The 25276-nt window shown below is 36.8% G+C and overlaps 1 protein-coding gene across 2 annotated transcripts; it reads right to left on the bottom strand.

Annotated features, from left to right (window-relative positions):
• Nucleotides 1-8726: 8726 nt before the first annotated feature.
• Nucleotides 8727-11995, bottom strand: LOC310723219 (B- and T-lymphocyte attenuator-like). 2 transcript variants are annotated; one of them, XM_083535988.1, is made up of 5 exons: nt 11631-11995; nt 10418-10750; nt 10181-10333; nt 10055-10086; nt 8727-9829 (listed from the first exon to the last, which is right to left on the bottom strand). In XM_083535988.1, exons 1-5 carry the CDS (start codon nt 11704-11706, stop codon nt 9671-9673), a joined length of 753 nt encoding a protein of 250 aa, XP_083392114.1. In that variant the 5' UTR covers nt 11707-11995; the 3' UTR covers nt 8727-9670. The 2 variants fall into 2 exon arrangements, with proteins under 2 accessions (XP_083392114.1, XP_083392113.1); XM_083535987.1 differs by having other exon boundaries at nt 8727-9970; nt 11631-11989.
• Nucleotides 11996-25276: the final 13281 nt, after the last annotated feature.

The raw sequence follows: 25276 nt of genomic DNA, 5'->3' as shown, positions 1-25276 counted from the left end.
TTGTACGCTTTCTCTAAATCCACAAACACACAATGCAACTCCTTCTGACCTTCTCTATACTTCTCCATCAACATTCTCAAACTTTACATAAATTTTAATGTCAGGTGGACAATTATACATTTGCATGAATATCAGCTTAAAGTTTATTAGAACTTTAATGTAATAACTATAATAGTTTTAATATTAAATATTTTATCTTTGATGTTTTTACCCATGTTTTTTTCTTTTTGACAAAAAATTATTTGTGATTCAACATTAATTAGAGGACCCAACGGAGTACTGCCACGGACCCCCTAGAGTTTTACTTTTGAAGTTCTTTTGTATCTCCAACTTCTAATTAAATGATTTATGTCAGTTTCAAAATACAGACCATGTGAAAATAACTTGTAAAAGAAAACGCAGACCAAAAGTGGCATGGAACCCTTTTAATGCTGTCACCTCTGTAGGTGTTAAAATGCTGAAGTGGCACGTGAGCACTTTGCTTTCCTGGAAGTGTGGCGTGCATGGTGGATGTGCTGCACGCAGAATGAGTGTGCATCACTTCAACTGATGAGAGCCTGAAACAACTAACACCAAGCTGCAGGTGTCTGTGGTGCTGTGGTGCTTATATTGTATGTTCACAGTATCTTGCTTTTCGCACATTTTATACTTTATGTAACATTGCTAAGAGTCTATCAGTGAAGCAGTTATGCATGTTTTCGTTTATGGATCATTATGAACATCATGCAAATAAAAACTTGACTGACCTTTTCAAACCATTTTTTTCAGTAAGGGTTTAAGTTAAATACTTTATTATGAATAATAATTGAAAACCCCAACAACATGAAGTAAATATAAAAGATTTTAAAACAAGTTTTCATATTTTTCCACTCAGAATAATAGTGCTTTTGCTTTTGTATTTACACAGCTTTAAATAAAACAGATCTCAGCACATAATCAAGTTTGCAGTTAACACCATGATGATAGGAGTAATCAGCAACAACAACGAAAGGGCCTACAGAGGAAAGGCTCAACACCTGGCAGTGTGGTGTGAGAACAACAATCTTGCACAAAACCAAGAAGCTGATTGTGGATGGCGAACTAAGAATGGCCACAGACTCAATCTACACTGATGAGACTGAAGCAGAGTATGTGACTAGCTTCAAATTCTTGAGTGTCAATAACTTCTACCAATGCACAAGCATCTTAACTAACTGCATCATAGCATGTTAACTGTCTCAGCAACTGCACTGTCCCAGATCGAATGCCCTATAACGGGTGGTGAAACCTGCCCAACACTTCACTGGTGTTCAGCTGCCCTCAATCAAAAGACATATTCCACAAACATCTCCTACAAAGGGTGAGAAAGATTATCAAAGACACACCTCTCACCCCAGCCATGGATTATTTACTCCTCTCCCATCTTTAAGATGGTATAGGAGCCTTCACTGTTGCACCAGTCTACAGAACTCTATAAATAAACAATGATCTCTACATCCAAATCAGTCAACTTAAAACTACCCAAAAAGACTCCATGTGTCTCCATACTGTTTACTTACATTGTTTCCTATGATACTGTTACTGCTTCTGTTGCACAAATTACATTTTACTTCATGTTGTATGGTCAATGGTCATTAATTTTACACACACATCATTTCAAATAATGCCCTTCTGTGTTTAACTTCACATTTGCACCTTTATTATTTATCATATATATATTGCATTTTGTACCATATTCTTAGACAACAACATTGAGCTGGTCTCTGCACCTGTACCTAATACTTTGCAATCTTATAATATGTTTACTATAAATATACATATGTATGTGTATATATTTATACATTATATATTTATAGTAAACATATTAAAAGATTGCAAAGTATGCGGTACAGGTGCAGAGACCAGCTCAATGTTGTTGTCTAAGAATATGGTACAAAATGCAATATATATGATAAATAATAAAGGTGCAAATGTGAAGTTAAACACAGAAGGGCATTATTTAATATGGATATTTCTGGAGTGTTTAGACCAGGCTGTATTTACCAGTGTGTAAATGTAAATGTTGACTTTGTAATTTATGAAAATGTAATATCTGGTGTTAAACAAGTCTCACTGCTGTTTTTTTCTTCTTCTTCTTTCGGCTGCTCCCGTTAGGGGTCGCCACGGCGGATCATCCGTCTCCATACTTCCATGTTCTTTACATCTGCCTCTTTCAAACAAACTACCTGCATGTCCTCCCTCACCACATCCATAAACCCCCTCCTTGGCATTCCTCTTTTCCTCCTTCCTGGCGGCTCGAGTAAAAAAAAAAAATTTTATTAAATTAAATTCATTTTTATTTGTATAGCGCTTTTAAACAATGAACATTGTCTCAAAGTTTGTCCCTAATGAACAAGCCGGTGGCGACTGTGTTTCCTTTTCTCAAGGAAAAACTCCCCGAGATGGTATAAGGAAGAAACCTTGAGAGGAACCAGACTTAAGAGGAAACCCATCCTCATCTGGGTTGAACCGAATGTCAATTTATTGCAGATATACGATGTTGCGGGGTACAGTGATGGTGATCAGAAGCAAACTGTAGTCCTGAGTCAATGTAGCAGACTGTTGACATTAACTACAGTCCAAATCCATCCTCAAAGCGCCCGTTCTTACTCCGGAATTTCATGGAACCACCCAAGGCGTTAATGAGAAACCGTCCCAAGCTGCACAGAGTGGCCTTCAAACGAAGAGAACACTATCCAGTGGCAGGCCTGGACGAAGTAAGAATATCCATGGAGGGAAGAGGGGGGAGGAACAGTGGTCACTGGAACCTCAGGAGCATGTTTAACTTGACAGAGAGAGAGAGAGAGAGAGAGAGAGAGAGAGAGAGAGAGAGAGAGAGAGAGAGACCCACCACACCACCGTCAACAAACCTGAGTGAACGTGTGAGAGTGAGTGGATGACAGCATACAAATATCTCAGTTCACCAAACACTTCATATCCATGATCCCTCCAGATCTCCGCCTTTACTTAGAAAAATCTACTGATAAAAGACTTGACTAAATAAATAAGTTTTCAACCTCGACTTGAACACTGAGACAGTGTCTGAGTCCCGAACACTGGTTGGAAGGCTCTTCCATAACTGTGGGGCTTTATAACAGAAATATCTGCCCCCTGCTGTAGTCTTCATTATTTTAGGTACCAACAAATAGCCTGCACCTTTTGATCTAAGTAGGCGTGGAGGATCATACTGGTACAGAAGTTCACTCAGATACTTCGGTGCGAGACCGTTAAGTGCTTTATACGTCAGTAGTAGTATGTTATAATCAATGCGAAATTTGATTGGGAGCCAGTGTAGACTGATTAAAACAGGGGTGATGTGGTCATATTTCTTAGATCTAGTGAGGATTCTTGCTGCTGCATTCTAAACTAACTGAAGCTTATTTATGCACTTTCTCGAACACCCTGACAGTAAATCATTACAGTCTAATCTAGATGTAACAAAACCATTAACTTGTTTTTTTGCATCCTGTAAGGACATCATATTTCTAATTTTAGCAATATTTCTCAGTTGAAAGAAAGCGATCCTGGTAATATTATTCACGTGAGCCTCAAAGGAAAGACTAGGGTCAATAATCACACCAAGGTCTTTGACTGCTGTACACACTGAGACAGAAACACCATCCAGAGATGCTACTTAATTAGAACGTTTACTAGCTGCATGTGATCCTAGTAAAAGTACTTCCATCTTATCTGAGTTGAGCAGAAGAAAGTTATCAAGCATCAACTGTCTAATGTCCTTTACACACTCCACACTGCACTTACACACGCTTTGCTTAAATATACAGCTGTGTATCATCAGCATAGCAATGGAAGCGAATACAGTAAAACTGCGTTGGACGAGCAAAATTCGTTCTTGAAATTTGCTCGTACGTTCAAACTACTTTTCCCCATAAGAATGAATGTAAAAGTGATGTAAACAGTTCCGAGACCTCATTTGATCGCTTATTTCTGCACTTAAAAAGTATTTAAAGCCTATTTTTAAAAATAAATACACCGCAAATTACCATAATGTAAACATAATTTAACACTTACCCATGTGGTAGTGGTTGATTGCGAGTGTGAGACGCACCACGCTCGTAACCTTCTTGGTTTCAATGGTAATTCTATTTACTTTTGTTTTCACAGCACCATCACTGATTTTCTTGGAAGACATTTTTCAAGATTTGTAGTTAAATAAAAATATAAATAAAAAAAATTACGATTTTGCTGCACTTCACAACGAGAGCGACCAAGCGACACATCATCAACTAAGCGACTAATACTACCCTCGGCCGAAAACGGGGAACTGGCAGTGTGGGTTTGCTCGTGCCTTTGAAATTTGCTCGTGAAACAGGGTCAAATTTTGCGAGCAAGGTCACTCGTATATTTGTTTGCTCGTACTATTAGTTGCTCGTACAACAGGGTTTTACTGTACCATGTTTATGTATATAAGAGGCAGCATATATAAAGAGAAAAGCATTGGGCCTAAGACAGATCCTTGCGGAACACCAAACTTTTCCTCAGACCACTTTATCACATTACCATTAACAATTATTTCAAACCCATTTAAAGTAATGTTCATGACAACTTGGATAAACTTACATAAGCATTGGTAATGAGACAGAGAGAAATGGAGGGGCAGAGGGTTATAAAGAGTGATAGAGTAGAAAGAAAGAAAGAAAGAAAGAAAGAAAGAAAGAGAGAAAGAGAGAAAGAGAGAAAGAGAGAAAAGGAGTGTGCGTGAGAGAGAGGGGGAGAAATATAAGGGGACAGAGAGGGGTTGAGGGAGAAAGAGAAAAGAAAAGAAAAAGAGAGAGAGTGTGAGTCTGTGTGTGTGTGTGTGTGTGTGTGTGTGTGTGTGTGTGTGTGTGTGTGTGTGTGTGTGTGTGTGTGTGTGTGTGTGGAATGGAAAATACAGACGTAAGCAGCTCAGGAAACTGGTGTCTGACACATACTATGTCTGTGACTATGAAAGAGAATTCTGAATTATTAACTCGTTCTCTCCTGCCTGCCAGTTATTACTTCAGATTGTTTGGAGTCAATGATTTTTCTGTTTTGGGTCTGTTCTACACTTGAGTCAGATATTTAGAGATACCATTTTGGACCTCCACCACTAGATCAGTGTTGACAGTGTTCTCTTTTTCCACTCATACAGATTGCAAATATGTTTTGGCGCTGATTAATAAAACTGGTTAGAGCCAGTATTGGGCTGTTTAAAAAAAAAACTCCGGGTTGCTTATGTTTCAATAATCTGGAACAGCATTACATTCGGCCTGTTGAGGAATCTATTCAACATGCAAGTCGCAAGTTTCAAATATTTCCTGAAATATGGTTGTGTGCTGATGTTAATCCTGCCTTCGATCTGTATCTATAAGGAAATGGCACATTTTGCAGAAACAGTGCTGCTTTGTGCATGACGCTCTAACTGCATGTCAGTTTCATGAAAACCAAAATGGGTGCAAACACCTTAGAACATGAGTTTGCATTTCTAACGTCCTTAGTGTTCCTTACTGTTTACTGCTTAGAAAGGCATCTAGTTGCTATTTTGTTGTCTTGCTTATTTGTAATTTAAATCTACAAGTGGATTTTTGTTGGGGGTTTTTTGCATCCCAGTAGCACCACCTACCCTCCACCCCTCACTACCACACCCCCTAACCCAGACACACACACACACACATACTGAACTGATTACTATACACTTTTCCACTTTACTCTATGCACTTTACACACTTAAGAACTCAAGATCGCAGAAAGATTAGAAATAATAAAGAAAAAAAAATTCTAGAAATGTCTCAATTTTTTTTTTATAAAAAAAAAAAAAATGATATCACAGGTAAATAAGTATTCAGACCCTTTACTCAGTACTTAGTTGAAGCTCCTTTTTAGAAATTACAGCCTCTAGTCTTTTTGGGTATGAAGCAACAAGCTTTGCACACCTGCTTTGGGGGATTTTCTGCCATTCTTCATGGCAAATCCTCTTAAACTGGGTCAGTTTGGATAGGAACCATTGGTGTACAGTCACTTTGAGGTCACTCCAGAGATGTTCAATATGGTTCAAGTCAGGGCTCTAGCTGGGCCACTCTAGTACACTCACAGATTTGTCCCTAAGCCACTCCTGCGTTGCCTTGGCTGGGTGCTTATGGTCGTTGTCATGTAGGAAGGTAAATCTTTAGCCCAGTCTGAAACAGGTTTTAATTGAGGATATCTCTGTACTTTGCTCCATTCAGCTTTCCCTCATCTCTGACCAAATTCCCAGTTCCTGCTGCAGAAAAACACTCATACAGCATAATGGTGCCACCATCATGCTTCACTTTCTGATGTTTATGGGCAAGTTATTAGTGATGCCTGGACATAACGTTTAGAATTGAAGCAGAAACAGTTCACTCTTAGTTTCCTCAGACTAGAGTATCTTGTTCCACACAGTCTAAAACCCCTAAGCATGCTTCCATGGGTTTTGGAGATACTTCCATAGCGTCTTTGCTATAAAGTCTAAATTGGAGTAGTGCAGTATTGATGGTTGTCCTTTATGAACTTTTTACCATCTCCACATATGATCTCTGCAGCTCAGTCAGTGTCCATCAGATTCTTGGTCACCTCCTTTATCAAGGCCCTTCTCCCACGATTGCTGTTTGGTTGGGCGACCAGCTCATAGAAGAGTCCTGGTTGTGCCACACTTATTCCATTTATGAATTATTTAGGCCACTGTGCTCTTGGAAATCTTTTTTTTTGTAGCCTTTACCAGATCTGTGCCTTGCAACAATTCTGTCTCTAAGCTCTTTTGACCTCATTTGCTCTGTTATGCATTGTCGGCTGTAAAACCTTCAATAGAGAGGTGTGTGCCTTTCCAAATTATGTCTAATCAATAAACCTTTAAGATGTAGAAACATCTCAGCAATGATCAAGAAAAACGATGATCACCTGAGATTTCTAATGTTGTTGCAAAGGGACTGAGAACTTATGTATATTTGATATAATTTATATTATATATATTATATATATTATATTTGATATGGTTTTTTTTTATGTCAAAAATGTTGACATTTCTAGAATTATGTTTTCAATCTATCATTCAGTACTGAGTCAATTTGAATGATTGTTGTATCAGGGATCAACATAACAAAAAAAAAAAAAAAAAGCAAAGAGAGTCTGAATACTTTCTGAATGCACTGTATACTCCTGGCTTATACCCTCACTGTGGTTAAAACATTGCTTATAAAAACATGCTTTTATTTGGTCTTTATTAATAAATAAAAAAAAAATAAATAAATAAAAAAAAATATATATATATATATACTGTGAGTGCGTGAATATATATACTGTATATATATACTGTGTGTGTGTGTTTATTTTTAATTTGATGATCTATAATGTGAGTGAAAGGTAAAATGCTTATGAACAACAGAAACATGAACAGAAAAAAATCAGTAACCCTAACCCTAGGTTGTCATGGTGGTTTACCTTTTCTGAGCTGAAAATGGAATATTCCACTGTAAATGCAGTGACGGTTGTCCAGGCCTAGCATTTATAAAACCTTTTTCACCACAGACTCTCAGTTTTCATTACTGCCTGTCCCTTCACTTTAAACTGTAGATGAGACACCAGATCTCTTTCTTTCCAACTGTGGAATTTGCACATTTATGACAAAAAAGTATCAGTTTCCACTGTATTTTCATGTCCTGAAGCTGTGAACTTCCTTATATATATATATATATATATATATATATATATATATATATATATATATATATATATATATATATATATATATAATATTTACAGATACTGAACAATTTTACATTGAGTATAAAATTTCTTAGAGTTTGTGAACATTCGGTGTGATGTACAAACAACCGCTTTTCGTTTTACTTTCTTTGTGAGCACAGAGGAGTCCAAAACCAATAAAGGGGCTTATAGTATGTAAGACCTCCCTCTCCAGTGACTAAAAATAGAACAGGTGACACTACTCAAAGTTTCCATTGAGTCACATTGAGTTACATTTCTCGTGTTGAATCGAGAATTTTTAATGTTAATCATATTATTTAAATACATCTTTATAAAGTTTATTATATATATATATATATATATATATATATATATATATATATATATATATATATATATATATATATATATATTTACTTTTTTATATTAAGTATTAATATTTAATAATAATAATAATAATAATAATAATAATAATAATAATTTATTATCATTTATTTATTTGTTCGTTTGTATTGGAACATTTGATGTTTTCCAGCCAAATGTGAAACCCACATGAGAACATATACAAACCCTCAAACTTTTACCACACATTAGGAGACACAGTTGTATAAGATATCTGTGAATGCGCTACTATAAAATCTTCTCTTTTACCTCAGCTCAGTGAAGATATACTTTACATGTGTAAGAATGGAAGATCTTCAGTGACCTTCTATAGAGTTCTGACGATAACCCTATTGAACACCTCAATTTCAATTGATACTCTGGAAGGCTAACTGCCCCCCATGCCTTACACCTCACCTACATCAGTACCTGATTTTACTATAAGTCGTGTGGCTGAATGACCACAAATCTTTACAAGAACACTCCAAAATCTAGTGGAACATCTTCCTAGAAAAGCGAAGGTTAATCCAGCAGCAAATTGGGACCAAATGTGGAATGAAATATTAAAAAAGCACATATATATCTTATGGTCAGGTGTCCACAAACATTTGTCCATTTAAAGTATGTACAATAATTATTCATTTTATTTTAGTATATCAGGAAAGTAGGCCCCCAGAATATTTTATCAGTTGAGGGAGCCAACTCACAAAATACCTTTTTTCTTCAGAATTTCTGAAATGAAATGCTAAAAAAATTATACTTAAAGTTTACATTTCAAACATGAAATAGATGTGCTAAAGAGAATACCGATCATAAAATCACTTATATATTTTCCAAATACTGTACAGACGTTGTATAAATCACACATTGCATTACTGCAATAAACAAACTAGAATCCAGTTCCTGAATATCACTAAGAAAATATAAATTACATTTAATAAAATTAAATATTTTTAGAGCAGAAAGTTGCTGTTTTCTAACTCCATGCCTCTTAAAGTAGAGTCCAAGTGTTCACCAAAGTATATCCATGATGTGTTGCTTTTTTAAAATGACAGATTGGTAATTTCAGTGAGCACCAGTGAGTATGGTCCAAGCAAACCTAGAAGGTTTTTGTTGGGACACAAGTATAAATGTTCTAGGAGCATTCTCTGTAGATTTTTATAGTAACCATAAACTAACCATCCCAAACTGCTGTGAAGGTTTATTGAACCTATACAAAGATTCTCATAGGGTTGTTTTTATGTTCTGTAAACCAAAAATTGTGAGCTGAAATTTATTATGTAGTTGTCATGAATTGATGTAAGGCAAATTGGCTGTTTACTTGAATTTTATCTTAAAATTATAAACTTGGTTATAAATCTGCATCTGGATAATTAGAACGTCTGTTAAAGTGCAGAATAACTTTATATATGCATGTACCATGATATGATAAGAAATATTAAGACATGCTGTCATCAAATAGGGGTCCTTAAAAATTCTCTTACTTTTGGAAGGCTCTAAACTGACTGTAAAGTCTGCACTGCTCTGCTCACAGAAATCCTGAAATGCTCCCAAAATGTTCCCGAGCTTGTTAGGCGATCCGGATGGACGCGTACTCCACCAGCTGCTCTGTTGATACATGCCGGACCGCAGACACTTCCCTCGGTGCGGGGTGTTTAAGAGTGACATACACAATATCCTTGAATACATCATTACTCTTGCTTCCATTCCTCATATTTCTTGTGTATTCCTGATCGTTGCTTGCACATAGAGAGTCCGGCCGTGAGCGTGAATCATCTGTAGATGCATCATAGATGTTATTCTGCTCATCTGGAAGTTCCTGTTGTGGTGATGTGGTGGAAGACAACGGTTTAGGACAAACCATTGCGTTCTATTGAAGAAAGAAAGATTTCTTTTTAACCGTTTAAGGGTTTGTAAAAAGTGGGAAATTTTCATGTGTGTTTATGAAACTTACATTTTGTCTGTGGCTGTTAGATTTTCTTGAACCTGATAAGGAAAAATTATGGGCTTACATATTAAAAGATATACAATAGTCAAATTTAGAATACATCTAAAAAAAAATCATAGTTACAACACTCACATCGATTGATGCACAGGAGAGAGGACAACATCACGACCATGACCAGGCTGAGAATTCCTACACAGATGAAGACGTACAGAAACCAGCTGATGTATGATGCCTGCACACCAATCCCTTCTTTCGTTACATTTTCATTGGTGTGATTTATGGAATCTGAGAAAAAGACAGTTATTTTCAGTTCACACTGTATTCTCAGTAATATGACCTTCATCAATATTTCAGAGCTGCATGTCTTACCTGAAACATTGACGATAATGTTGTGGCTTTCTGATGAAAAGTTTGAGTGAGAAATCATACATCTGTAAAAGCCTTGTTCATTTGTTGATACATTCCTGATGCTCAAATATGACATAATGGTCTTAGGCTCTTTTTGTATTTGAGTTATTGTTATTTGATTTGTTTCACTGATCGCTATAAAGTTGTTTGTATGATCAATTTTAATCCATTTTACAGTAGGAACGTCTTTACAGTATGAAACAGGGCAGGAGATGTTTAACATGCTTCCACTGGAGACCACGTACACAGTGTTCTTCCGAAGGTTGATGTTAGAGACACATGAATCAACAGGATCTACAAGAAGCAGAAAGAATTTGAATTATCCTTGAAAGACCACGAAATAATCATAAAATCACTGCATGTTGAAACAAACCAAATATTTATTGATTTTTGTACCTCTTGTTTTTTTTTTTTTGTTTTTTTTTAAACTGAAAGTCTAGCAGTCATGTGGGGTGCTGAACAAAATGGTATTTTCTGAGGTTTTTTACTGAAAAATTTATTTGGACCCAAAACTTTAAATTGGGTATATTTATATAATTAACCAGCTACATCTTAGATTCTTATCTTGGCAAGAAGCTACACAGATCCAGACTTTCCATAAACAAAATAGTGATTTTTCCAATTTCCACTGCAAAGAAGCAAGTAAGAGATTGATAGATAGATAGATAGATAGATAGATAGATAGATAGATAGATAGATAGATAGATAGATAGATAGATAGATAGATAGATAGATAGATAGATAGATAGACTTATTATTATTATTATTATTTTTATTTTTAGGTTCATTATTCTACAGATGATTTTGTTAGCCATGTGGAAATTCCATGCTCTGAATTAACAGAGAAAGCTGGGCCTACGCTTTTTGTCTCTTCGTAACTACTTTCATACGTCATGTTTGACTTTGCCAAACATTTGTCTCAAAGAATTTGTGGCCCATGTGTACACAAATGTTTTAAGTAATATTTTTCCCTCCAGGCCATGCTGAAAAAACTAAACCACTGTGATAAATAAACACAAAATAAACAGTTGAATGATCTGGGAGTAATATCACCAATCTCAACAACTTTACATGGCCAAACATCAGGATTTTCAACAGCATAAATAAATCTACTGAATAAAAGTTTATGGTGCCATGATGCCAACAACAACTAAACAAAACACATTTGACTTACCTTGTGCATCTACAAGTAGGACGAGAACAAAAACAACAAGTCTGCTGCTTGTATAAACGTGATCTGCTCTAGCCATGGCAAAGAAATCATAAACTGCTATTAAAAATGTGCTTATTAAAAAGGATGTTTCATTTGAATGTCTTTAGTCTAAAGTCACTTAGTGAACATCAAGGACAGCCTACACATTCTCCTGTTTTCACTCTCTGTGCCTCCCTCTGTGTCACATACAGACACACACATGTGGTTTACATTTCCTTCTTCTTACATACACCCCCCGTCAGTTCCGCTTCACATCCTCCACGTTATTTCATCAAGCATGCATTGCACTGCTAAAATGTTTATCTCTTTGATTTCACCCGTTTTTCAAGGTCAGAGTTGTTCATCTTTGCTAAATCCTATCTCATACCGAGTCCTTATTTCTAGTGGAGCAGAGAAGCTATACTAGATTTTAATTGTATCACTACTTAATTTGTATTGCACATTTACAGTATATACACACTATTGCATTATTGCACATTGAAGCAGTTACCCGATTGATTTTGTTCTTCGTTTCAAAACAAGGACAACGAGCATCACCGGCTTGAAATCACACTACAGAAGCTCTGCTGTTCGGCCGGTGTTCCTCACCACATCCAGTCTGAGGCAGGATATGTGGCTTTAAAAATTGAAAGGTGAAACACTTTGATTAATGCGAATTTATAATTAGGAGATGTGGAAGTTGTTCTGGGGTTAACCAATCATTTAATGTTTGTGGTATAAATACTGTAAATTCTGTAGTGTTTTTTTTTTTTTTTTTGCAGGCAAAACTGAAATAAAAGAATATCCAGCCATATATAGAAAGGTTTCAGTAATGCTGACTGGTTCAATATGATGCAGGTTCTGTATGTTGATAAATACACATCCTCCGCAATGTAGCAAGAAAGTGTACATGCCACAGTTCATTTGCATTTAAGGCACACAGAAAAATTCCACACAAGGCAAAGCTCACAGAGAGCTGGAAATGACAAATTGAGAACAAACACCTCTTAAACATGTCATGAGAGGAGAAAAATACAGTAATTAACTTATTAATCACTGCACATTATCTACTGTAGACATACTTTTGATTTTATAATATGGCACCATTGCTTTGGCTTCAAAACTTATTTGATTACCATCTAGCATTTGTTTGCTCACAGACAGCTTGTGCAAAATATCCAGTTAGACAAATTAGGCCCAATACACAGTCCAATCTGTAGGTAATAAAATAGCAAGGTTAAGTATTTTCATTTTTAGTGCTATACGCTAAAGACAATCGGGTTTGAGATTAAAATATATATATATATATTTATTGTTTAAAGCTGATTAAAACATCTTTTGTCTTGTATTCGTCTTTGTATTCTAAAGCCAAAATTCTTTAGTGTTTAGCAAGAAGAGAAGAAATTGCCTAATCATTAGAGTTTTAAGAAACTGTGCTGAATTATAGAATTATCTGTGTAATTAAATGTACACTGTGACAAGGAAAAGGTGCCTATAATTAGTCAATTAGACTAACGCAATGAAAGACTCAAGAGTGTAAAGCAATGAAACCATGTTTTGCTTTTTTGTAGAAAAGAAATGTGGTTAATAGTAAAAGGAAAATTAAACTTAAGTTAGTTTTTAAAATTTTACATGGATTTGATTTATAAACCCCAGACTCTGCAATTTCCCCCGTGAATTGGATCAACTTACCCCTAATTTGGGGCAAATTGAGCCACAGGTACACTTTTATATAAGAAGTTATATTTTTAGAACACTTTGTCTGCATACTGTATATGCATTCTAATAATTTGAATTGACAGGAAACATTTTGAAATTAAGTTCACTTCTGCTTTTATTTTCCCTTATCTTACTCTTTAAGTAAAAACTGACTCATCTTACCCCACTCTCCCCGATGGTGCTTAAACAAGTGAAGAAGGCAACATCTTAGGCAGGTTGTCAAGAAATCTGTGCCAACTGGCTTTCTGTTTCAATACTCTCACTGGGGAATGTATGTAGTAATTTTACTTACTACTTTGCAATGGTGTTCCAAATGCAAGGCCTTGTGTTTGACTTGAATTGTGACTGTAAACAAAAAAAATTAAGTGGAAAAAAAAGTTCTAATACCACTAGTAATGTAATAATTACAGCCATACACTACTAAATCAACCTGGATCATGTGTTATGGTAAATGACAGGCAGGTATTAAAAAAAAAGCAGGCAAAGCCAAAATAAACTCCTGCTTTCTGCTTTCCTTTTCCTTTTCCTTTTCACTGCCCTGACACGTTGCACAACTTCATAACGCAAATCTGTCAACAAGCTGTCATGCATAATAGCCATTAGAGTAGGTGAGTATATACACTGTAATCTCATTCTCAACTAAATTTTTTTTTACCTCTTATCTTTATATGCCAGGTGCGGTCGCATTCTAGTTATTTGGAACACTTTTTATGTGTCATTTAACTAAATGTCAGTTCTTCCATTCATTACTGAGGCTGTAAGAAGCAGTGAAAACATGTTTTGCTTTTTTATTTTTATTTTTTTGTTACTTTGTCTGATCTCTTGTGACTTGTACACAAACCATGTAGTTGAGTTAAAGTAGAGATACACTATAATGTTCCTATAATTTTTATCACGACTCTTTGCTTAATCAACTCAGTTTATGTGAAAAGACTCTAACGTTACTCTCAGCACACCGATTTATTAATAGAATGACATTAATGAGTCAAACGCTGATCGATATCTATTAAAATGATCACGAGCCCAAAACCTTCTTTTAAACTACTTCAAAAGAAAATGCACAAATAAGTCCACAGGTGTTGTGGCGAGTTCGAGTCAGGAGTTTCTTTCATCATTTATTCCTCTCTAAATGTTCTGCTTGCTGTTGAACTGAAGCTGAACTGAAAATAAAAAAATACCACCGAGCGGCAATCAAAACAATTTCAAAACAGATCATGCGCTCTACCCTGATCAAAACACGGAAGAGAATAACCAAAAGAAGGTCGCCTCCTTCATCCAAAGGGAAGTAGGCCACACACCGCAATACCGTGGGTTGCAACACTACTAAAAACTTTCTTTCGGCTTCTCCCATTAGGGGTGGCCCCAGCAGATCATCTGCATGTTTGATTTGGCACATGTTTTTACACTGGATGCTCTTGATAACGCAACCCTCCCCGTTTATACTGGCTTGGGACCGGCACTAAGAGTGGCTGGGGTTGGTTCCCTGACCGGGGATCAAACCGGGCCGCAGCGCTGAGAGCGCCGCATCCTAACCACTAGACCATCAGGGGACCGGGTTGTAACACTACTCATAAATAAAAAATTAAACACTGTTTTTGCAAAATGTGTTTGAGTAAAAAGTAAGATATTTGACTTGGAAATGTAGTGAAGTTAAAGTAAAAGTTTCCCCAAATGGAAATAATTCAAGTATAGATTTGTGAAAAAGCTACTTAAGTACAGCAAAGAATTGAGCAAAGAATTGAGCAAAGAACATTTAATTCATGTCCACCACTGGTGACTTTTAATTGTAATTCCAAGCCCTTTATTACTGTTGAAAATTATGTCTCTTTGCAACAATATCCACTAATAAAAAGCACTATTCAAATAAAAGTGGGAGTTGAATTGAAGACTTCCAGACTTTAAATATATCAGTGGTATCCAAACTTTTTTTTTTTGAAGAAAAAAACCTCCATCACAGCTCTCCATTAGTAGATTTTCATTTTTCAAAAAGGTTGGCAGGTAATTCTCTCAGTGAAAGCCTCAGATTGGCACGTGTCTTTGGTTCTGCCTCTTGATTGCTTGCTTTGTGGAGGCGCTGTCTTGTTTAAGACAGTAGCGCCACCTAGTGGAATTTAAAATACAATACATTTAAACTCAAATATTATGTGAGAAGGCATATAAAAAATTAAAAAATTATCAGCCAAAGAACATCATACCTATGCTGAAGCATGGTGGTACCAGCATTTGGTTATGAGGATGCTTCTCTTCAGATGGGACTGGAGTTCATGGGTAGTTAATCAGCTGGTCATAAAGACAACTGTAACTTTCCAGCATGGAAATAAGAGGAAGCACAAATCAACCTTTTTTCTATTTTTCTATCCCTAAGTTTCTATTTGTTTTTACCTGAATGTTGTTGATTGTTATTATTATTAGATTGACCTTTATTATGAAAAAATATATGATGATTTGTCATTTATCATCAATTGTAATGTTTCATTAGGGATTTGTAGACATTTTATATCCTTTGTATCATATTTACACCACACTTTTATTCAAGGTGATGAAGTTTTGTGCTTTGAACTTTAACAGACTATAACATTTGCATTGGCAGAATTTGCACACTATGACGTTGCACCCATTTTGAATACGTCTCGTGCTTCTGATCTCTAAAATCAGCATATCAGATGCATCAGTGGTTTATTTTGTGGGAGTTTTGACACAGTGTAATGTTTAAAGAGTAGGCCATTCGTCTTCGGCTGTTCGTATAGTGGTTATTTATGGATCCGTGGATCTTCACACTTCTGTGCAGCTTGGGACGGTCTCTCATCAACACCTTGGGTGGTTCTATGTAATTCCGGGTGCTTTGAGGATGGATTGGACTGTAGTAAATGTCAACAGTCTGCTACACTGACTCAGGAATACAGTTTGCTTCTGATCATCATCACTGTACCCCGCAACATTGTATATCTGCTTCAAATGGACATTTGGTGCAACCCAGATGAGGATGGGTTCCCTCTTGAGTCTGGTTCCTCTCAAGGTTTCTTCCTTATGCCATCTCAGGGAGTTTTTCCTTGCCACAGTTGCTCATCAGGGACAAACATACTTACAAGGAACATATTTACGTTTAATCACCACATTATCTGTGTAAAGCTGCTTTGAGACAATGTTCATTGTTAAAAGCGCTATACAAATAAAAATGAATTGATTTGAATTAAATTGAATTAAATAAATTCCTGCCACAGGAACCTGCCACAGTTTCATCCTGATAGTTAAGAACCTAAAAGCTCTTTTAGGTTTTTTAGCTGAAACTGTAAAAAGAATAACACAATGTGTAAATTCAGTTCATTTGTTATTTACTCAACAATGGCTTTTGTTCTTTAAATGTCAGATAAATACATTGGACAATACCTTATTCAAAACTGTTGAATCGTTAAGCGTAGTGTATCAGGCTTTTTAGGCCATCTTGGATCTTTTAGTAAAACTAGATTACTGCACGATTCTTCCACTGTAAGATTCTTACACTTTGCTTACAGACTTGCTGAAGATTTGCTCAAGCAGAGTATTGGTTTAGTTTTTCTTAGATGCCCATGAGAGGAAACTACAGCAAGTAAACCCTTGAGGGGAAACATCAGAGGAAAGAAATGTTCCAGAGACCTACCGAGATAATGAACTCAAGCGAAGCGAACACACACATTAAAAAAAAAAAACACAAACACAAACTTCGATATGTAAACTGTTTATTTACATATTAAGTAAAACATTTGTGTCAAGTTCGCTTTCAAAACGGCAGGAAAAAATGCACAGCAAAACAAAAATATGAAGATGAACACAGGACGTTTTTAACAGAGTGAGAGAGTTTATATTTTTTTGTTGAACGTAATGACAAGTCATTCTGCCTTATGTCAAAGTTTCAACTCTTCAGCGCCACTTCAGCTCACTCCATGCTAACATCAACCAGGAATTTCCAAAAGGGACTGAACTTCACAAGCACAAGTTGGTCACTTTGAAAATTCAGGCAGAAAAGCAGATACAGTTTTAACTGGTTTGAAACATTACACCAGCTAAAAAGCCATACCATGAAGGGGAGTTCATAAAAAAATGCCTTGAAATCTTGTCTTCTGAAAACGTCAAACTAAACCGCATGGAATCAGACGTCCAACTGTCCCGCCACACTGTTGAACACAGAATATGGGACATCAACACGGCTATTGAATCACAGTTGCACTCTGACCTGGAATGCCAGAAGTCCCACTAAGCAACATGCATAGTAAAAGAAAAACGCTATTGTAAATTATTATATTTTTGTTTGTGGACTTGGTTCAACTGAGAGTTTGTGTGTGTGAGACAGTGCACACAATGTTCACTGTTGAAAATGACTGTCCTGTTGGTGTGTGACATTTACAATAAATCTGGCTGAGCAGAGTGTGTGTGTGTGTGTGTGTGTGTGTGTGTGTGTGTGTGTGTGTGTGTGTGTGTGTGTGTGAGTGTGTGTGTGTGTGTGAGAGAGAGAGAGAGAGAGAGAGAGAGAGAGAGAGAGAGAGAGAGAGAGAGAGAGAGAGAGAGAGGAAGGGATGGGTGATGTTCGTGTGTGCCCATGTGTATGTTGTGGCTCTTCGCGGTAAACACAGTAAAAAATGTGCTGCTTTAAAGGCTTGAATCTTCTCTGTTCTCTGTGGTGGAATGAACTTCCCCTAGATGTCCGTACAGCGGAGTCCCAGACTATCTTCAGACAACAATTCAAGACCTACCTCTTCCTGAAACACTTAAATTAGCACTTTCCAAGTTTGCCTTGTAGAATCCGAGAGTTATATTTATATTTAGTTTGTAATCTTGTGTACCAGTGTAGATTTATTCATTGATAGAGACTCAAAGCGTTTTTGTACGTCGCTCTGGATAAGGGCGTCTGCTAAATGCCGCAAATGTAAATGTAAATAAAGAAAAATAAGAAGAATGATAAGTTTCATTTAAAAAGGTTCTTATAAATAAATGGTTAGATAACCTGTCTTACAAAAGAGTCAAAAGGATCATTAGAAAACAATCTAATTTATTATTTTATATTCATACAGTTATAAAATATTGTAAGACATTTTTTATTTCAGGAATAAATATTGGATTTCCTAGGAATTATGTGTGAGTAAAATAATCTGTTGGTCTGTTTTAACCAGCCTTTATATTGGTTAACACCTGGTCTCTTTCAAGTACAGTTACATCACAGATATTTAAATCACTTTTCAACATCATTTTTCACAGCCAGGGTTTCACATGAAAGTAGAACTCCTGATATATAGTGATGTTCCAGTTGGGTTTACTCTTTCGTATGGTTGTACGCATTGGTCAATACTGAAACCACATTTTCAAAAATCTCACGTCCACAACTGACTCAAACCAGCAAAACACTTCACATATCTCTTAGAGCAAGTTTATTTCTGACATAACACTGCCAACAATTCTCACTCATGACTCAGAATTTGTACTTTGTACGTTTCCTTGACTGTATGAATCATCGCCTGATTCATTGTATGAATCGTTTCAGATTTGAAACATTTGAATTTAATAAGCCTAAAGGTGACTGCCATGGGTTACTTTTACTACTAAGTGCTTTGTTTAGGTATCATCTGTTTTGCACTCAGCAGAGAGAAACTGAGAGAAAAGAAAAAGCGAGTTGTGTCAATGTTCAGTTTTAAGTCTTCCTGATTAGAAAGCTGTAATGCAAAGTGCGTGTGTGTGTGTGTGTGTGTGTGTGTGTGTGTGTGTGTGTGTGTGTGTGTGTGTGTGTGTGTGGTGTGTGTGTGGTGTGTGTGTGTGTGTGCGCGTGTGTGAGGAAAGAAGCGTGTCGCCTTCCAGCCAGGATTATTTAGATAAATATGAGTTTTTGTCGACAATGAGAAGACCGTGTTTGCATGAGTTGGTACGTCATGCATATAGAAAAAAAACTAGTAAAAAAAACTTTTTTAGTTTAGACAAGTTACATAGTTAGACAAGTATAAAGCCTTTTTTATGCTGTGTGTGTGTGTGTGTGTGTGTGTGTGTGTGTGTGTGTGTGTGTGTGTGTGTGTGTGTGTGTGTGTGTGTAAAATTATTATTTATATTCATACAGTTATATACTGTCACACAATACTGTGGTGTATTTTTAACCAGCCCCTATTTTGACTAAGACCCGGTCTGTTTCTATTACAAGTAACAGACAATTAAATGACTCTTTGATGTCACAGCTACAACCAGTGTTTTACATGCTAGAACCCCTGATATATATGGCAGTTACTTTTTCAGTGGTAGTATACATTAGTCAATACTGAAACCACATTTTATAACGCTTTATACAGTTAATTTTCACCTCCACAACTCACTCAAACCAACACTTAATATATCTCTTTATATTTCCACCATACACCCTGCCAACAATTCTCACTCAGAAAACATGTAACTCACAACCCACCTGAAAAACAGGGAAGTGAAAACCAGTATTCAAGTATAGAATACTCATGACACCTTTTCGCTTTACTGACTGTACTAAAGCATGTCTAAAAAGAATAAATCAGAAATAAAAAAAGATTTAGGGCTGCAATGATAAATACAAAAAAGTCAACACAGCAACTGTTTAATCACTGATATTGTGAAGTGCAAGTGAAGATATCTAATGTTGTTTTTGGCAAGGCAGCTTGAAAATACATCCTGGCACTCTTCCTGAGAAATGTCTCCACACCGTGCATTCATTTTATCCAGTGAGGACATAGGGTCAAGTGGACAGTGATCATTACCTTTTCACTTCCATGCTGAGAAAAACATCTCCATGGCATTAAAGGAGGGGGAGTATGTAGTCTAACACTGGAAGGGCAGTCTATTACTGCAGCAGAAATATGGAATGCTACTTTTCCCCACACAATGCCCTCTGCCTTCTCTCATGTGCTGAAACAAGTCCATTATGCACATCACCCAGAAAATGAAATAAGCTTTTCACTATAGTAGGGGAAAATGACAAGTTTGTATAACAGCAAAATATACAATGACATGGTGATGCTAACTTTTCTCTGGCCTGGGTCATCCACTTCGACAACTAATTTATCCCCTGCTGCATGGTTTTGCCAGGTTGAATTCAACCTCATGTACAAAATTGAAAGTATCTGCAGTTCACCCAGCTTTTATAGCCATTAGTCTCCTAAACACAGGCAGTTATACAGGGATTAAAATTATGAAGTGTGTACGTACCCTGGTTGGTTACGGAACAGACATCTTTCCTAGACATACTGATACCAGAGAATGTATCTGAATATTGTGACATGCTGATACATAAGAAAAGGAGAATACTCTAGACTGAATTTTTTGAAGCCAACATTGCATAAGCGTGAGCTAAACCGACAGGCATAACTTTATTCCCACCAGTCAAGCATAACATTATGCCCACCTGCCGAATAATGTAAGGCTCGACCGGTTAGGACTGTTTGAGCAGCAAAAGGGGTACCAAGACAAAATTAGACAATTAGACAAGACCATTTCCCAACTGTGAAAATGATGCCTCCTGACATTAAGGTGAAGGTTGCAACATAAAATTAGCTGTTGTAGCAGTGGAAACACAATATAGCATAGCATGTGTGTGTGTGATTGTGCCTTCCAGCCAGGATTATTCAGATAAGTGAATTTTTTCAACAGAGACGAAGAAGTGAAGTAGTGTTTGTGTGTGTGTGTGTGTGTGTATGTGTGTGTGTGTGTGTGTGTGTGTGTGTGTGTGTGTGTGTGTGTGTGTGTGTGTGTGCGTGTGCAGCATGTCTGTGCGCATGAGTTGCTGCATTAGGTATAGCCTATCATAACAAACACCTGAGCAATACTTGTCTTACAAGTTTAGATTTTTAGAGGGTGTGTTTGTTAATGTAAACCCAGTTTGCTCAATCAATGTGTTGGAGACTGAGAATTAGTGGTGAATCGTTCATGACTGATTCGTTTATCACAAGTCTTTAATGTGCATCAGAAGAACAAATAGTCTCAAATAGAGATTACATCATTTTCTATTGGACCTGGTTCATCTCATGAGTGCTCTGATCTGAGTTGTTTGTTCTTTTATCACATGACTCCTATAGACCATAGGTCCAAATCTTGACATTATTTTTACAATAAGTATGTAAGTCCCATGACAAAAGAACTAAAAACACGGACCAAAAAATATGAAAGGTGAAGCTACTAATTCTGTTTATCATAATTTGTCTCTAGCTACAGTTTGTGTATGTAGACATGTTGGAGGATCTGCAAATTGAAAATGTGACATTTTATATTATTTCTGATCAAAGTAACATAATTAAATAAATGATTTAAAAAGTCACTAAAATGAGTTGGATATAGACTGCTGCCCCCACGACCCGAATTACGGATAAGCGGGAGAAAATGGATGGATGGATGGATCATGAATGTTTATTGGATATAGTAACGACCATCAAAGATCCATCCAAACACTTCCAGAATATCAGCGTAGCCACAGTCACTCAAAACATCTCCATATCCTTCCTTCTACCTTTTTGGCCAGTGGAAATCTGTCCCAATCACCTGGATCTGACCTACCGCTCGTATTCACTGGTCTGGAAGTGGTGAACAAACCCTTTCTCAGGCTGAGACAAGCTTCAGGGTTGGCTGACCTCCTCACAATGTCTAGCTTTTCCTAAAAAATTATTTTTAAGTATGTCTGAATATAAGGCGAATATGAAATATAATTGTTAAAGAAACAGAGCTATTTCTTAAAGAGACAAAGGTAAAAAAAAAATAAAAAGGCCTGCAGTATAGACTTTGAAGGCTCTGGGCAGATTAGATTGACATGGCAGCACATAGAGGCTGAAATCTGTTCGGACAAAAAAATCTAACATCCACATACACGTACTGGAAGCAGTGGAGCCAAGAGAAATGCAAGGGCTTAATACAATTTCATGGAACAAATATCAGACTTTAGGTTGTAAATGTAGGTCAGTGCTTCTGATAGTGTTTAGGCCAGCAGAAAAGGCTTTGCTGGCCCTGACTGCCCGCCACTGAAAGAAAGTTACTTCTGCAATGTGCAGATGACACCCTTCGCTGAGCGAGACTGCCACAAATCTTTAGTGGTTGTTGTGCAACATCATGACTCAGCCTGAATTTAAAGCCTAGTGCCAGAACCCACAGTGGGGGAAGCAAAAATTCTCATATCTATGATCTCAGAAGTTCAACAAAGCACAGCTTGTGACTAAGTTTTCAAGACCTCAGACTGTAAAACAGATGCAGAGCTTCTTGAGACTGATGAGCATGGATCCTGACTGCACACTCCATTTACACAACCTCAACACAAAACATATGGCAGCACAATGTAGATCTGATTATGAAACCACACTCTTAGCAACAGAACATTTAACTATTATAGAGCTGCATGATCTGCTAGACTTTATTGATCTAGACGGTTTTAACGATACAGATGATTGCCTTAAACACATTGAGCAGGAGACCTCTTCTAGGCCTGATCTTTTAGATACTGCACTAGATGTAGATGGATATGCAGTTGTATGTTTACCTGATGTAATAGTTGAAGCTAAATCAATACCATACACATCTGCACAAGCTGCAGAGTCGGTGGCACTTACAAGAGCATGTCAGCTGTCTGAAGTTAAAGCAGTAACTATATACACTGATTCTAAGTATCCTTATGGTATTGTGTATATTCATTTTAAAAACAGCTGATGGAAAGCCAATAGCTCATTCTAATCTCAATTGCCTAAACTAGTTTTAATTGTGTTTATGAAGCATACCTAAAGTCATACAGGCTATAAACTCATTATACTGTGTTGCTGATGCAGCTAAAACAACAAAGCTACTGCTGGGCTCGTGTTTCATTTGTGCCATAACTAACATACATCGACCTGTACAACATACTGCACTTACTTTTGCGAAGGCCCCTTTCCAACACCTACAGATAGATTTCACGCAAATGCCACCTGTAGGGAATTTAAGTGCCTGTTGTTTAGCCTCATTGACTTATATTCCCTGCGTCATATCTAAAAGTACTGCACAGAACTTTCAGTCATCACATTATCTGTATATGTTACACACACTATGGCTGCTATATATTGTACAAAGTTCTATAGTAAACTCTTTATCAACCCTGACGCACAATACTGTTATTTGCACTACCGTGCACTCACACTTTATGTACATTACTGATCCGTCATATAATCTGTATCCCGATGTAATACTTATACTGTCTATATTGTCTTACCTGTATTGTCTTGTCTTGTTTGTGTTGTCTTGTATAGTCCAAGCTGAATGTATAGTTTTTATTTATGTCTGTTCTTTGAGAGTAACTAACAGCTGGAACCAAATTCCTTGTGTGTGTCAACACGCTTGGCCAATTAGCCTGATTCTGATTCTGATTATTGTTGATAGATTCAGTAAGTTGCCAGAATTATTTGCATGTGTGACAGAGAATGATAAAATGGTTGTAAAAATATACCCAAAAAAGATTATCCCTAGGTTTGGTATTCCTAGTGACAATGACATACCTTCTGCTTCTTAAGTAACAACTATTGGCAAAAAAGTGTACTGTTTTTTTTATATTCTCTCTCACCAGCAGTCAACCAAAATTGGATTGTTCTCCTGGCAGTACTCAAAGAAATGAGAATGACCTCATCTTCCACAAAAATATTAATCTTTTAAAAGTTTAATGCTCCCTCTGCTCACAGATAAGCCAACATAAAAGCCTGCTTCAAGGCCTGGAGCCTACCGAGGTCTGTGAAAGTATCAGGGTTCAGTGACTGTTCTGGCCATCACCAGAACAGGAGTTCTAACTGATTATCAGCCACAGTGAATTCACACGAGCAGAATCAAGCCTACCTTAGTGAGTATTTAGGGCTGAACAGATGAAATCCAGAGATTTCAGCTGAGAAACATCACTGAAGCCTTTCAACATCTTGGAGAAAGCGAAAGATTGTTATATTGTATGTTGAATTGATGGAATTGTACTTTGTATGTTGCCATGTTTGATGAAGATGGTAAGACATAAAGGCCATACAGACCTCGTTTGGAGCGGTAATGATGAAGGATTATATGCACGTATGGAGGAAAATAAATGAAATTTGTTGTTTTATTATTTTATTTTGATCTTTTCATTTGCAGTTTATATTACCGATCCTGTTCCCGTGAAGAACATCCTATGTTCTGGTGTGAGGCTATAAATTATAAATGATTTAAAGTGACCATAGTTAGTATTAAGATGTGCCCCACAATAGTTCTCTAAACACACATTATTATGTTGTTTGTTCAGTGTCTATACGATCTTTCCAGCGTGAGTATGTAAGGTATACTGAATGTTTTTGTCTGGGTGGACACATCTCTGGATACTATGTCTTCTTACTCAATCAGGAACAGTTTTACCTCAGGGTTTTTTCAGTGTGTGCATATATACTTGTCTGTTATCTGCATTAAATTGAAGAAGAACAAATGCACCATCTGTTTGCTGTGCGATTCTTAGCTGAAAAATAGAAAAATTGTCAGAAAATACACCATGGGCATCATAGATTGCATAGGAAACCAAGAATGTCCAAGAATTACGTTTTTGTTTAAACATGATAAAAATCTAACAGTTTTGCAAGGTCATTGTAACAATTTTACAATAATGGAAGAAAAAAATGCCACCTCTCCAAAGTTTAGTTTATGTAAAGGAGTCCAACAAAGATGTCCCATCTCTCCCTATTTATTCCCACTCTCTGTGCAGTTATTCTCTAACATAAGTGATATCTGTACTCAGGCTGTCTGTATAGTGAATTGATAAATCATTAATAGTTAGTTGGCAGATGACACCACATTATTTGTGCGGGCGGGGACGTGGGCCGAGGCCGTGAGCGGGCCGGGTCCGGGAGCGGAGCGGGGCGGGGCGGGTCCGGGAGCGGAGCGGGGCGGGGCGGGGCCAGGAGCGCAGGGCCGGGAGCGCA

Source organism: Silurus aristotelis, assembly GCF_946808225.1.
Source record: "Silurus aristotelis genome assembly, chromosome: 3".
NCBI lineage: Eukaryota > Metazoa > Chordata > Actinopteri > Siluriformes > Siluridae > Silurus > Silurus aristotelis.
The sequence above is the reverse complement of the archived record's forward strand: the minus strand, read 5'-3'. Positions and strand labels throughout refer to the sequence as shown.

Bases quoted from the DNA above. Each gene is read 5' to 3' on its own strand.
- LOC310723219 (XM_083535987.1), bottom strand. From the start codon at position 11,706: ATGGCTAGAGCAGATCACGTTTATACAAGCAGCAGACTTGTTGTTTTT. The intron at 10,334-10,417 runs GTAAGACATGCA...TCTTTTTCTCAG, and splicing joins CATTATCGTCAATGTTTCAG to ATTCCATAAATCACACCAAT. The intron at 10,087-10,180 runs GTGAGTGTTGTA...TTTCCTTATCAG, and splicing joins TCTCCTGTGCATCAATCGAT to GTTCAAGAAAATCTAACAGC.